The sequence below is a fragment of the Lipotes vexillifer genome, unplaced genomic scaffold (genome assembly GCF_000442215.2).
Source record: "Lipotes vexillifer unplaced genomic scaffold, Lipotes_vexillifer_v1.1 scaffold472, whole genome shotgun sequence".
In the NCBI taxonomy this organism is placed as follows: domain Eukaryota; kingdom Metazoa; phylum Chordata; class Mammalia; order Artiodactyla; family Lipotidae; genus Lipotes; species Lipotes vexillifer.
The window spans coordinates 2,705,884-2,720,837 of NW_006797698.1; the positions used below are offsets into that span (position 1 = coordinate 2,705,884).

Below are 14,954 nucleotides of genomic sequence, written 5' to 3' on the forward strand. Positions count from 1 at the left end.
CCTTCTCTTCTGCTTTTCCTGCTTAGAGCGAACACTGGGTCAGGCTCAGACTGAGAACTGCGGAGGCCTGGAGTAGCAGGCAGCCGTTTCCAGCTTTCCTGATGGGACAACCGCTTAGTTTCCCCAGGTGGAGGGATCTCACTTGTGACACTGTTTCTGTTTACTGCCAAAGCTACTGGCAACACAACCAGGTAAAGAAGCAGGCAGCCCCCCAGATCTGAGTGACTTAGATCAATGACCACTTGAATGACCCCACTTCTCCCTTCTTGGGCCCCAATTCCATGCTTATGCTTTAAATAAGCCAATAAAGAGTGAACCTGCCAAACCCTAGATACCATACCCTCCACCCTAATAAAAACACAGGTCTGCGCACTCTCTCTCCCCTGCACCTTGCCAGTGGGCGTGCCATGTAACCTCCACGACCTGCAAGTAATACGTCCTGTGCCTCCAAGCTCCCTGATGGTTTCTGCCAAAGTGCGTCCTACAGCACACAACACTGGCTCCAGTGTGGCTCCAGTGTGTGGGGCTGGCCCGCTACGAGTAACACGAGCTGGGGTGAGGGCCCCAGGTGTTCCTAGCTGAGAGCTTCACTATTGATATACTGGGACTGACACAACAGTATATATACGTACATATGTTATTAAGTGTGTGTAATGTGCATATAGTATATACACATATATATATATATGTGTATATATATATATATCTCAAGCTTACTGTCGGACTTTCCAATTAAACACGCTCATTTAACACTCCTGGGGCCCCATGTGCCTCAATATCCCCGCCTTCTCTCTTGGACACAGCTCATCCTATGGGGAACTCAAGCGTGACAGTAGAGAACTTTCTGGCAAGAGTCAGGCAAAGTGATGGGTGGGACTCAGAGAACCCCGTCTCTGGACCCTTGGCCCTTCTGGGGGACATGCCCCCTTCTCAGGAGACCCCAGGCTCACCTGCACTGAGACCACGGTGGTCCCCAGTCTCGCCTCTTCTCTGGCCTTCACCAGGGTTGCTGCCAGCGCGAGGGCCACTAGGGCATGGGGAAGGAGGGCCAAGGCCCTTGCAGCTGGGAAGGTGGTCCCTCTCTGTCACACACAAAGCCGGGGTCAGGGCGGTGCCTGCACCCTGGGGCAGGGCTGCCGGCTTTCCTCTCCCCCAACAAGCTCACCCTGCAGGAGGGGCTGCCAGACCTCAGGCTCCAGCCTTGGGTCTTCTCCTTCTGAGCTGCTGGAGCTGGAGCTGGGGCTGTGGCTGGGGCCCGGGACAGGGTCGGCCAGGCAGGCGAAGCGCAAGGGCCCCCCGGGCAAAATCCCCTTCAGAGAGTTCTCCAGGCAGTGGAGTGGGGAGGGCTTGGTGGCTGGCCCTGGGCAAATGGCAATAAAGAAGCCCTCTGTCCATCAGCCCAATGCCAGGCAGGAGGGCCCTCTGCCTAAATGGGCGGGCTCGTGGAGCTGGTCCCTTTTCATCTCAGCCCCGTACAAGCTCTGGTGGACCCTGAACAGCTTCCTCTCTGGCCATGGGAAGTGGACAGATGCAAAGCCAGAGCCTGGCCCAGTCCCCAGTCACTCTGGAAAGGCCGCCGGGGACCCTTCCAGAAGTCTCAAGACCCTGGAAGCCATTAGCAGAGTCTGGTTGCAGCCAGGATCTGGGTCTTATAAGCCAGGCAGCCCCTCCTACTTGCACTCACTCAGGACCTGCAGCCTGAGGAGAGATTCAGTTATGTCCACAGGAGGCCCTCCAAACCAGCTCTTTCTTACCTGGTGGGAGTATTAGAAATACTGTACTTATTCAAGTGAGTCAGACCCTACCAGCCCACCTCAGCAAGTCTAGGAAGGAATTCTGCTGTGAGTCCAACTACGCTGCAGCAGCAGGACACACGCCTCCACCCCCAGGCAACTAGTACAACAGAGGAAACAACTAGTCTTTCCCCCAGAGAAACCCAACTTCTGGATAAAAGCAGTGCTCTCCCCACTTCTTTTCAGCACACCTCGGGGTGCTCCAGCCAGCAGTCTTTGGGAAATGTACACACACTCCAGCTGGCAGTCCAGAATGGGTGAGATAAGGAAGGAACAGAGGAGTACAGAGGGAAGGGGAAATCTGTTCCCTCATCAAAAACTGTTATCGGGAGGGAAGACAGGCCAGCAAGTCCCGGGTCAGAGGCAGCTCACCATCTGGGAGCCACCTCCACGGTCCTGGCCTGGCGGCCCCGGGGTCCTTGGGACCTTGCTGGTGGCAGGCCGGGATGGTGCCAGAGGCAAGTGCCTGTGGGCTGGCCAGGCGGAGGCTCCTGGTGGGCACGTCACCCCCTCGCTGTCCCAGGTGGGCTGGCTCACAGGCCTCGCCCCTCAGTCCTGTTTCAATAAGAAGCCAAGAGGCCTGTCAGCCCGAGGGTCCCGTGTTGGCACCGAGGCCATGAAGTCACTGGACAGAGAACAACTTCTGTCATGTTGGAGTCTCGGGCTCACAAGCTCCTGGAGCACGGCGCCATACAAGAGCCCCGCAGACATTCCCGGGAGCCTCCCGAATCCTCCAGGATCTCCTTATGCCCCGACCCAGCTACCCAGACTCCCAGCAGCCCCACAGCTCAGTGGCCATGCTGGACGCAAAGGCACGTGGGGCCGACAGCCAGGATACAGACACTCTGCGGCCAAGGCCCCGGCTCAGGCCCGGATTTGCAGCAGCAGCAGTGGGGCTGGGTGTCCCGTCCAGCCTCACCGCCGACAAGCCTCTGCCCAGGCCGTTTCCAGGACATCATCTCATCTCAGCCTGGGATGGGGGCCCACCAGCTTCTGGGGAGGCAGCACCCAGGGCAGTCCCTGGTGCTGGCCTCCAGCTGCTCTGGAAGGCTGCCAGGGAACCTTCCAGAAGCCTCAAGATCCTTCAGACGCCGGGCAGTGCTTTACCTTCCATGCCCGCCGTCCAGTTCTTGGGCTCCACTCTCCATGGCCCCCTGTGCCCTGCCAAGGAGCAGGGCCAGGTGGGCTGCGGCCCAGGTGCAGGCATCTCTGTGAGGCAGTTCTCCAGGCCCTGGAGCGGGGAGCTTCCCTCGGGGCTTCCTGTGAAAACCCAATGCTCGCAGTCTTGGCTGGTCAGAGCTCGGTCCTGTGAACCCCAGGAGCCTCGCCTGTGCCCTGTGTCCGGTGCAGCCGGAGCTACTGGAGGAGGCGCAGGGCCCGAGGCCAGTCACGCCGGCTCAGGGCACCCGGTGGGGGGGACCTGGCCCCAAACCCGTCACTCCTGCCTCCCAGCGGCCCTGGGAGAGGCCTCCCCAGCTCGGCCGCCTACACAGAAACTGGTCAGCGGGCTGTGGTGGGGGAGATGGGCCCTGAGGCTGGAACATCGTCAGGCTGCCTTCGCTACTCAAAGAGGGAAAGGCCAAGGATGGCGCAGGTCAAGAAGGGCAACGCGGGCTTCCCCGGTGGCGCAGTGGTTGAGAGTCCGCCTGCCGATGCAGGGGACATGGGTTCGTGCCCCGGTCCGGGAAGATCCCACCGCGGAGCAGCTGCGCCTGTGAGCCATGGCCGCTGAGCCTGCGCGTCCGGAGCCTGTGCTCCGCAACGGAAGAGGCCACAACAGTGAGGGGCCCACGTACCGCAAAAACAACAACAACAACAACAACAACAAAAGGGCAATGCTAATGCCTTTCAACTTGGGAAAAAACCAAATCGCCAAAATCGTATTTCTAGTGACAGAGCTGTGGATACAATAGGAACTAGATGGACTGAAATTCTTTTTCTTTTTTTTTTGGCTGTGCCATGCGGCATGTGGGATCTTAGTTCCCTGACCACTGACTGAACCCGCGCCCCCGGCAATGGAAGCATAGAGTCCTAACCACTGGACAACCAGGGAAGTCCCTGGAAGGAAATTCTAGAAAAGGCCCTTCCTGGGTCAGCTGTCATCTCAGCCATGCTCTTCCCTGAAGGCGTTTGCTGATGCTGGGCCAGGCAGAGCAGGATAAAAGAGAAACTGCCAGAGCTTCAGGCCACTGAGGCTGGAATTGCAAAGTCACGAGATGAACCCCACACACAGCTTTCCCCATGGACGCTGCTGAGTTCTGGGGCAACACGGGGAGCTGGGGAGCTGGGCTGGAAGCTTCTAAAAGGCGGCGTGAGATCGCCTGCCGTTTGGGTGACTTAGAAAACCAGGTCTGTTGACAGAGGATGCTCGAGAAGGAATGTCCTGGTACCGACCGCAGTCCACCGCGCAGCTGCGGGGAAGAGAGGAGGGGACAGCACAGCGCTGAGGATGCTAAGACCAAACGTGGGAAGACACCAAAGGGAAGCATGAAGACAGAAAGCACGGTGGAGAAGCTGTGCGCAGGATGCCAGGCCACACGCAGCGTCCCTGGAAGTCACAGCAGCAGGTGGCTCAGCAACACAGGGCAGCAGAGGGAGGCAGACGCCACCCTTCCTCCGCAACCTTCCGTAGTTTGTAAGCAAGACTGAACGATCTATTACCTACTAAGAACTAAAAATTAAAAAGAAAATTCGGCTGCATGTTGGGAGGTAAAAGCCCCCCCCCCCCACCCAAGGGGCTGACCCGTGGCAGGTGCAGGGACCCAGGCCCAGGGACACCGGAGGCCCCAGGCCGGCCCGATGGCCCCAGCTGGCCTGGCGCAGAGCCCTGGGTGCAGCTCCAGGCCTTTCCACTGACAGTGGGTGAGGCCAAAACACAGAGGAGAGCCCCGGGGACCGGGTGTCCATGGACAAGGCAGACGGAGAGCACTGGGATTATTCAGGTGGAGAAAAAGGTCCAGTCCTGCAAGGTCCCAAAGAGGGGACAGCTCACATGGCGGCCTCCACGAGGAGGTACCCTGACATGCAGCCACCAAACACACCCTCTAAGGTGGGTTCACACAAACCTCATGACGTTTTTCCTTAAGTTGGAAAGTCAGTGGATATGACACTGACTTCTTCGTGGCTGGGATAAGGAAGAATTTGATGTTAAGGGAGATCTTTTTACTTTTTAAGACATCTTAGATGTCGTCCTGCCCCTTCTGAGCCAAGTCACTAAAAGAGACCCCCGACCCCCAAAAAGGTCCTGCGTCTGCTCCCGCCGTGGCATCCCCGCTCTGCTGCCGGCACCAGGCACGATGGCCTGACTTGCTTGGGCCGGACACATGGTGGTGGGCAGGGGGCGCCTCCCGTCCTTCCCCAGAATCCACTCCCAGCCTCAGGCCGGCCAGCTCACCTTTTCTAGGCCGATGCCCCTGGCTGCCCTCAGGGCTCTGGAAATCCAGGTCCCCGTCAATGCTGCTGGACGAAGAGAAGCTGGTGGAGGTGCCTTGGGAGCCTGCAGGGAGGGCAGGGGTCTCTCATGCAGCCCCGCAGGCCCAGAGCCAGAAGAGGCCCCAAGACCACCTCTGCGGGAAACAGCACAGCTGGCATCATGGGAAAACCACAGAAGAGGTCCCCTGGGCCCTGGGCTGTGGACGGGCGCCCAGACCTGCCCCAACGCCTCTCCCACTGGGATCTCCCCTTAGGTTAGGGCACTCGTGGCGCTGATTAAAATCCTGTAGCACATTAACCCACATAAACCCAACCACTGGTCTTGTGGGCCTAGAGGATAAGTGAACCTCTCAGTGGAGACAGTGGGCAGAAGAGTTTAACTGGCTTCCACCAAATGCAGGGGCTGTTTGGGGGTAGGCATGAGAGGGGGCTGGGGGAGAAGGGCTGCACCCCTGAGGCCTGGAATGAGGGCGGACTTGACGGTGTCCTTGGCATCCCCCGTTCTGTGCACAGGGACAAACGCCACCCCGAGCCCATGACGCAGTCTACCTTTGCTGTGTGATCTGAGGCGCTGCAGCTCAGGCCTCTGAGACCCAGGGTCTCCTGGCTGAGGGCTCCGGGACCAAGAGCTGGCCGGCGGCTGGGAAGGTAACGACCCACTCAGGGGGATGCCCCTCAGACAGGCCTCCAGGGCTTCCAGGGGTGAGCTCGAGGCGCTGCCGGCTGGGACAGGGGAGATGCCCCATCACCATCTCTGGCCCATTCCCCCGGCCCAGCCCCGGCTGGCTGCCTGGACTGCCTTCCGCAGGGGTGGCAAGTCCTGTACCAGGCGTGGGAGCCTGCCAAGCAGGACACCCTTCTGTGCAGGCTCTGATCTGCTTTCTGATCCCCAATCTGGGGAAGCAACGCCAGCTGTACTCAGGCCCAGGGGCAGGGTTGGGAGAGCCATACGTAGGGGCCATTTTCCCAACTGTTGGGAATTCTCTGCAAGACCACGGTCCTTACAATGGAAGGCTTCCTGGGCAAGGGCCTGGGTTAAGGAGGACGGGAATTAAGGGAAGGGATTAACTGCCTGAGAAGGACGGCCAGGTGGATGCATCTCCACCCAGGAGACAGGCAAGTGCCCCGTCCCCTGTGGGCTGGCAGAACTTTGTTGGGGGTGCTGAGAACCCCACCTGGGAAGACTCGAGCAGACAAGCCCAGGCCTCACCTCGAGCTGCAGAGCCCCAGCTGGGCACTTGGACCCAGGCGGTGCCTCCATTGTCCCCAGGGCTGCCCGCGGCAGAAGGGCCGTGGGTCCGCTTGCTGAGCTGACAGGATGTGGGCTCTGGGGGCCCCTGGGCCCAGCCGTCCTCCACCTTCACTGCAGAGAGCACGCTGCCAGCTCCAGGACCAGGTCCGGGTGGAGGGGTCTGGAAGGGGCAGGGTCCTGTGGGAAGCCCCGCATGAGGCCTTCTCATAGGGTTAGGATGGGGCATCCAAGGCCCCCGGCCTCCACAGCCGTCTCAGCTCCAAGGTCGTCGCTGCTCAATCATCAGCAGATGGACCCAGTCCCACCCCCGCCTCCAGAGATTTCTGCTGAGGGATGATGCCAAGCAGCCCACCCCAGGCAGCACCGAGCCAGGGTCCTGCCTTCAAGGTCAGCACGCCCATCTCAGATCGACTTTCTCAAAGTTCTGGGACGCTGATGACCAGTGGTGAGCCCATGAGAATGTGACAAAGAACCCCCTCGTCAAAATGATACCCGGCATGTCTACTGCCTGGAGCTGTGTCTCCTATTTTCCGTCTCTCTCCCTCCCAACCATCCCCTCCTTCCTCTGGAACCCTCAGCTCCTACTGTAAGAGCCAATCTGGAATGTTACTGCGCTGCTGCACCTCCTACATGCCTACATCCTTTTACATGATCCCCGACGTCTGGCTACTCCAACCGACACACTGATGTGGACGCCCGAGTGTCTGGCTGTGGAGGGTCACCTACTGCCCTGCTTGGAGCGCAGAAAGGCAATGGCTGACGTCCAGGGGCCTCCCTGCCCAGCCAGTGGCCTTTACCTCCAGAATTCCTTTTCCAGGCCCCTGGGTCCTCCTGCAGCCATGGGTCCCTTGCTCCTGAGGGGCTGGGTTGCTTGTCCCGGGACTCTGGGATCTCCTTCAGACAGTTCAGCAGACTCTGGAGGGGACAAGCCCCTGAGGCTGTCTCCGTCTTCACTACAGAAAAAAGGAACACACGTTCCCCCTGAGACTTCAGGCTCGGTGACAAACAACCAAAAGGGGAATTCAGTTAAAAGGTCCAAGGCCAGAAACCTGGAGATGCAGGTCTTCTTACAACTCACTCAGCCTTGCACAGGCCACCGTCTTCTTAGTGCTTGGTTTAAAAATGCCTGCCTACACACCTCCCAGAACTGGATGGATGAAAGGAGGATGTGAAAATGCAACCTACGGGCAGAGCGTATGGTGCTACTCTGAGTAGAAACGAAGGAAGTGGGCGAACTGGGTTGCTACTTGTAGATGGTTCTCTGGGCCCTGAACAGAACTTAATTTGAGGAGGCCCAAGCTTTTTGCGCACGCGCGTGCACACACACACACACACGCACACAATGTACCTAAGCCTCACAACAGCCCTCTAAGGTGGGAACAATTATCCCCTTTTACAGACTGGAAACCAAGGCTCAAAGCCTGGAGGAGCGTCTCACAGGCTGCCCGGCTAACAGGCGTCAGGGTCCAGGGCTGGGGCTCCTGCCCCCACTGCGTCACCCTGCTCCCCCAAGCCCACTGCAAGCATCCCACTTCTTGTCAACATGAAGTGACACTCACTCATCATCTCCTCCTCAGGTGTCCCATATTAGGACGAGTAAAGAACCCAAAGAATCCAGGGCAAAGTCTATTTCTGAGTCTTATACCAGCTGACCAATGCTGTTCCCCTAAGACAGCCATCTGGCTCCAGAAATGTGACACTAATGATACTGGAATGGCCAAGTTGGCAATGATCCTTAGGGAGGATGTTATATTTATAGACAAAGATCCATCAAAGGGCAATTCCGCGGGCTCAGAAACCTTGGCGTGAGGAGACAGGTCCACAGGGACTCACCTGCCCAGGGAGGGCTCCCGGGCCGCAGCTCTGCTCTGGTCAGCTGGGACGCACCCGGGCTGGGGGCTGGCGGCAGTAAGCTCAGCGGCCGCTCGGGGTGCTGGGGCCCGGGCTCGAGGATTTCCTTCAGGCAGTTGATGAGGCCTTGCAAGGGGCTGTTCCCAGGAGAGGTTCCTGCAGCTCCTGCAAGGACAGCACGCTCAGGGCAGCCCTGAATGCGGCAGCTGTGGGACCTTCAGGGGTCAGATTTCCCACCCATGAGAATGTGGGTGACGTCTGAGCGCCATGCCGGGCGGTCAGGAGGCTGAGGTGGGAACCACACGACGCCTCCCTTTTCCCACCCCATCAGCTCCGGCGCAGGCCCCACCCTCGGGAAAGGCAGCCCCTCACCTGCCCCCGCGGCCCCTCTCTCCTGATTCCTGTGGCTCTTCCACCTGCCGGAGCTACAGGTAGGAGGGCTAGGCTCCTGGCTGTGGGCTCCTGGGCTTTCCTCCTCCACAGGCCTTGGCATGTCAGCAGTTTCTGTTGCAGGAGGGACAGGAAGGCCTCTCTAGCCCCAGCTCCTGACCCTGAGAAGTCACCCAGGATCTGGTCCCCTCCAGGCTCTAAATGCCTGAGGGGCAGCCAAGTCCTGGGAACTTGGATTTGCGGCAGAGCCAGCTCCTGCAGGCTTGTTCCAGGAGTCCATCCTGGGGAAGGCAGGGTCTTTCCCTGTTTCCTTATGGTGTAAATGTAAACACAAGACTGTTCACTCCGGGACCCTCCCCCAACCCCAGCCTCTGACTCTGGCTCAGCAGGGCATGCCCATGGCCTCAACACGCAGGCCCAAGCCTTGTACATATGTTTCTCAAAGCTGGGCACATGGCAAAGGTGCCAGGTGACACCTGAAACTACAGGCTAAATGGGGTATGTTTTTCAGGAGTGCCAATTTTATGCTATATTAATTTGAAATGTTTCAGATAAAAACAGATATTCAGACAAATGTATAATTTGCAAAACTTTTAAAATAAAATGAGACCCAGAGAAATTCCAGTGGCCACCTTACCCTCCCCGACTATTAACGCTGCCCTGGCGAGAAGCTCTGAGAGTCAGGTCCGGTGCCACAGGCACGCTGCACGTAGCACCCTGCGAGTGGGGCCGAGCATCCCCCATCTTCGCTGGTCCATGGGCGGAGGCCCAGCACTAGGCCTACTCCCTGGGGCCCCCGTGCTGGGTCATACTCACTGATGGGAAGGGGGCTCCCCTGCCCCCTGGCTCTGGGCAGGCTGCTGGATGAGCTGCCGCTGGGCATGGCAGCCAGGCCAGGCCGGCCGACAGGTGTGTCCGGAAGGCAGCCGAGCAAGCCTTGGAAAGGGCAAGTATCCCCCATTACAGCTGCTGTTGGGGGGCGGGACACTGGAATTAAGCCCGGCAGGAGGTAAAATGCCCCCACCATTGTCCCATCCAGGCCCTTCCCTGCCGTGTTCCACTAACAATGACCAGGATGTCAGTAACCTCTGCCCTGTCACCTCTGGGCTCTGACACGTAGATTCACAGTCTAGGTCTTGTTCTGATAAGATCCTTCTCACCCGACCATCAGCTGAGCGGACTCAAAGGAACCTACAGGCTGCGGCTGCTGGGGATAGACCCCTGAGGAGGTGAGAGTGCCGGCAAGTAAAGCTTGGGGAAGGAGGGAGAGTCTGGTGAGGCGGGAAGAGTGCAGGCTCGGGGGGCCTGGCCACTCATCTACAGAACAGGGCTGGCCTCGCCCACCACGCGGGGCACGCCACGACGGGGGCCCCAAGGGCGTGGATGAAGCCAGGCAGAGCCACTAGAGAAGAGTCAGAAGCTGCTGTCTCACCACGATCCACAAACTCTCAGAGGACAGGCACGCCGCCCGAGTTCATGCAGTGGGGCGACTCCACCCAGGGCCTGGCAGGGGCTGGGCAGGCGCACAGCGCTGCCCACAGCTTGAACTTGTCTGTGAGATGCAGAGGGCCCGCCCGCTGTCGACTCACCCTCGGGGCTCGCCCCCTCCCCGTCCAGGCTGGCTCCCCCGCTCTCAGGGCTGACTTCCCCGAACAGGAACTCTGGGATCTCCTTCACCAGCTGCACCAGGGCGCTGAGGTGCAGGCTGTGCTGGGGGGCTCCTCCTGCCAAGAGGCCACAGGGAGAATCCCCCGCATTAGCTCGGCAATCATGCTGCTGCTTGCGGCGTCACGCTGCGTCTCATGTAATCCTCCCACCACGTGAGGGGCAGCAAAGGAGAGACCCGTGTCCGCAGACAAAGAGGACCTGGGCTCAGGGCACAGCCAGGAGCAGGACGCTGGGGACCATGGGTAACTGAGCTCCTGTCGCTCGTTCCCTGTTACTCCTCCGAGGGGACCACCATAGAGGGCTGCCTCCCCATGCCCTGCCACTATCCGGGCCCCTGCCTTTCCTGGCACCCCCTGGACCACATCCACCCCAAAGTCTCTGGACCTTCAGGGGCTGCAGGCTGGCTCTGCACGGGTGGTGGCGGAAAGGGGGCCTAAGGGGGGAAAGCTCTCCAAGGGTGACCCCATCTTTCTTCTGAGCACTTCATGCGACAGGCAACAGTGTACCAGGCTCCCGGCCCAGAGGGGTGAGGGGTGAAAGGTCACGGAGGGGTCGGTGTGGTGAGGTGGGGAGGGTTGAGGTCACAGCGTCCCGGAAGGAACGGAGCCAGGGGCTGAGGGCACGTGGGAAGGACATGAGTGAGTCCACCTGGGCCTAGCCTACCCAGGAGGACCAGGACCCCAAAAGGGCCTGTCCTTGTCCGCCAAGATTACTCACCCAGGGGCCCTCCTCCCCGCGGAGGGTCCTGCCCATCAGCAGCACAGCCCCCGCCCCCCACGGCTCCTCCAGGCTCCGAGGGACACAGGAAGGCAGAGAGGGGCAGCAGTTCCACTGTCCCTGGGAAGGAAAAGAGCGACAGTCCCCCGGGGGTGGAAGCCGGCCTCCGCCCTCCCACACGCGATTGCATCAGCAGCCCAAGCACCGGCAATCCACGCACCTGTGCACGTGTGTGTCCGTATGACCACCCAAACCCCAGGGACGGTCAGAACCTCGGGGACCAGTGCTGTTTTGCCAGTTTGTTAGGGCCCCCACTGAATCACACCCAGCACCCTAGTACAGTCCACAGAAACAACAGCATAAAAGACCCACGAGGCCCCCAGCTCAGTGCAAGGCTCTCGACACCACCTCACTGTGTAAACAAAGCCCAAGGCCCGGTGGGTCCCGGGGTCCAGAGCGACTCAGGACCCGCGTGGTGCTGACCCGGCCTCCCATCCACCCGCCAGCCAGCTCCTGCCTGCCCCTCACCCAGGGAGGCCAGCGTCTCGTAGTTCTCCCGCATCACGTCCAGGTAGAGCGCCCTCTGCCCCTCCCCCAGCAGCCGCCACTCGTCCTCGGAGAACCGCACGGCCAGGTCCTGGAAGGCCATGGACACCTGTGGGCACAATCTCAGGGGAGTTGGCTGGTTCCCTCCCGGCAAGGCCCGCCTAGTCATCCTCAGCTTGCCTGTGTCTCCAGGTGGACACCAGAGGCGGGGGAGCAGTGACAGAGAGCGTGGGGCGGGCGCCTGACACATGGGAACGGGCAAAGGGGCAACGGGAATCTGCTCAAGAGACAGTGACGGGGGTCAACTGTGTCCCCCAAAACATACGCCAAAATCTTCACCCCAGTACCTGAGAATGTGGCCTTATTTGAAAATAGGGTTGCTGCAGATGTAATTAGTTAAGATGAGGTCATGACGGAATAAGGCAGGTCCTTAATCCAATATGACTGGTGTCCTTAAAAGGAGAGGAACAGAGGCAGACCCACAGGCAGGAAAAGTCCATGTGACAATGGAGACAGAGGTTGGAGTCATGCAGCCACAAGCCAAGGAACGCCCGGGGCCACCAGAGGCTGGAAGAGGTGAGGCAGGATCCTCCCCCAGAGCCTTTGGAGTGGGCTTCGTAAGATTAAAGAAACATTTTGTCCTAATTTCTTTAAAAATAGTCATTAAGTGGGCTTTAAAATGGCCGTCAGACCCTAGAAGATGACCAGCATCTAGAAGGCATGAATTTTAAATTACAGCAAAAATTAACTTCATGCAAATTAAGCACAAAGTTTATATTTATATTAAGCAGAATATAAATTACGGGAAGGGTCCTTCTGGCTTAGGAACAAATGCTAAACTATTTATCTGTAAGAAAAAAATTATTAAATAAAATGAAGACACTCCTAATAAAGCAAAGATAATCTACTGCCTTGTTTCATCAACTCAAGTGAGTGATTTTAAAAACCATCGCTGTGGGACTTCCCTGGTGGCACAGTGGTTAAGAATCCGCCTGCCAGTGCAGGGGACACGAGTTCGAGCCCTGGTCCGGGAAGATCCCACAGGCCGCGGAGCAACTAAGCCCGTGCGCCACAACTACTGAAGCCCACGCACCACAACTACTGAAGCTCGCGCGCCTAGAGTCCGTGCTCCACAAGAGAAGCCACCACAATGAGAAGCCCGCACACTGCAGTGAAGAGTAGCCCCCGCTCGCTGCTACTAGAGAAAGCCCATGCGCAGCAACGAAAACCCAGCGCAGCCATAAATAAATAAATAAATAAATAAATAAATGTAAAAACCATCGCCGCTACCAACCGTGGCCTTGTCACCAATGGTATCTGCTCCCCACTCTACCTGTCTCCCTCTGACCGCTGGCACCACGAGGACACACCCGGCTGGAGGCAGCCTCTCCACAGGCTACCTGCCTTTGGTCCAGAGTCCGAAGGCCCACAAGTGCTCAGACACCGCAGTCTCTTCCTCCTTGGCCCCCTGTGCATTCCAACCACCGGATAGCCGCTCAGCAGGCCAGCGGGCTCTCCTGAACTAACCTCTGCCCCCCTGGCTGGGTATGGGCACCTCCTCTCGGGAACACGCTCAGACGCCCTCCGAAACATCTCTCAAAGAGCCACCCCCATCTCTTCCTGGCCTTCTGGACAGAGAGATCGTAGCCAACGTTCAGGTCCGTATGGAAGAGCAGGCCTGACACTGCTGCCCCGAGAAAGGCTTGCTTGCGAGGCTGGCCTGAGGCTGGTGTCGGGGAACTTGGATTTTGGGAGGTTCCCACGGTTTCCTGACTGATAAGGATGGTTTGCTGGGCCCAGACTGTTTGTACAAACAGTGTGGTTGATGCTGAACACTGCTTTCCTTCTGGGACTCTGGGATTTCAGTACATGCCAGGAGGAGGGTGTCTACATGGCCTGCCCCCAGTGAAAACCCTGGGTGCTGAATCTCTAGTGAGCTTCCCCCGGAGAGAACATTTCACACCGGCTGTCACAACTCACGGCTGGAAGAATTAAGTACAACCTGTGTGACGCCACCAGGAGAGGACGCGTCTCCTGCTCCGTCGGGACTCTGCCCCCGTGCCTTTCCCCTCGGCTGACCGTGACTGTGTCCTCTGGCTGTAATGAATCACAGCCGTGAATACAACTATACGACGGGTCCCGGGAGTCCTCCTGGCAAATCACTGACCCTGGGGTGGTCTCAGGGACCCCGACACAGGGTGCCATTACACTTCCCAACAGGACACGAGCACTGTGCGGGCCCAGAGGGTGTTCCACCTGGCACATCTGGCAGGGAGGCCTCACGACCCAGTCTGGCCCTAGCTTTGCAGCCTCGTCCCCCGCTGCTTCCACTCACGCCTCCCTCCTGGCATCCACAGCCCACCTGCCTAGCTCTGTCCTCTGTTCCTCTCTCCTCTTCTTCCGTCTCTGCCTCCCAGAGTCCGAACCCCAGGCAGGCTCGGGAACCCTGGAGCTGGTGGCACAGGGAGACGCTTTGGTTAGGGAGTCCCTGTATGCTCTGCGGACCGTGATGGAATAAAATTTGTTTTTAAGGCAGAACAAGGAAACTTAAGCATAACATACTCCCTGCCTGTGCTGGGCCCCCCTAACGTGCAATGGGCATCTGCATCATACACTGAGCAGAAAGGCAGGAATGTCTGCTCAACCATAAGATCAATGTGTTTTTTCCTTTATTCTTTTCCCAGTTCTGTATGGGGTCATGGTGACCTGCTGTTCGTGTAGATCTGGACTGTGTATCTTTGGTGAACTTTATGTAAAATGTCAGTGTGTCATTTTGACAAACGATCCTTTGTCTCTAGAATGTACATAACTGTGCCTTCGACCTCCAACAAGTGGAACAGTCCTCAGAGTTTTCTGAAAGACTGTCTCTCGGGTTATAATCCTCAGGTTGGCGTGAATAAAATTCTCTATTTCTCCTTTAGATCGAATACTGGTTAGCTTTTTGTCAATGTTCGGGAGGCTCAGACTTGTCCCAACGGGCCCAGGGGCTGAATGGGCACAAACACTGCCAGCGGGCTGCATGCACATGTTTATAGATGCTGTTGTGATGAACACATGTGTGTCCTTTAAAGGTAACACTGAATTTATTTTAAAATACATGGAAAGGCTAAATTCTAACGTACTAAGTTTTCAACATTAAGAAAGAGGGTCACAGAATCAAAAAGGTTGGCACCCCCTATCGGTAGTCCCACTCTCTCACCACCACAGCCAAGGAAAAGTGGGGAGGGGGCAGGAGAGGGTCAAGGAGTTACAATTACCTCACTCTCTTTTCCCTTAGACACTCAAATACGTGTTAAATTCCCACT

The 14,954-nt window shown here is 58.1% G+C and overlaps 1 protein-coding gene across 1 annotated transcript in view; it reads right to left on the minus strand.

Annotated features, from left to right (window-relative positions):
• KRABD3 (KRAB domain containing 3) overlaps nucleotides 1-11,764 on the minus strand; it is a 15,133-nt gene extending 3,369 nt beyond the window's left edge. The window contains 15 exon segments of the mRNA XM_007469878.1: nucleotides 951-1,082; nucleotides 1,166-1,360; nucleotides 2,166-2,348; nucleotides 2,901-3,053; nucleotides 5,188-5,306; nucleotides 5,308-5,359; nucleotides 5,775-5,948; nucleotides 6,436-6,654; nucleotides 7,275-7,430; nucleotides 8,311-8,484; nucleotides 8,701-8,832; nucleotides 9,535-9,687; nucleotides 10,308-10,442; nucleotides 11,104-11,223; nucleotides 11,632-11,764. Of these exon segments, the coding sequence (XP_007469940.1) occupies nucleotides 951-1,082; nucleotides 1,166-1,360; nucleotides 2,166-2,348; nucleotides 2,901-3,053; nucleotides 5,188-5,306; nucleotides 5,308-5,359; nucleotides 5,775-5,948; nucleotides 6,436-6,654; nucleotides 7,275-7,430; nucleotides 8,311-8,484; nucleotides 8,701-8,832; nucleotides 9,535-9,687; nucleotides 10,308-10,442; nucleotides 11,104-11,223; nucleotides 11,632-11,752 (2,218 nt within the window). The 5' untranslated portion in view covers nucleotides 11,753-11,764.
• Between the last annotated feature and the right edge of the window lie 3,190 nt (nucleotides 11,765-14,954).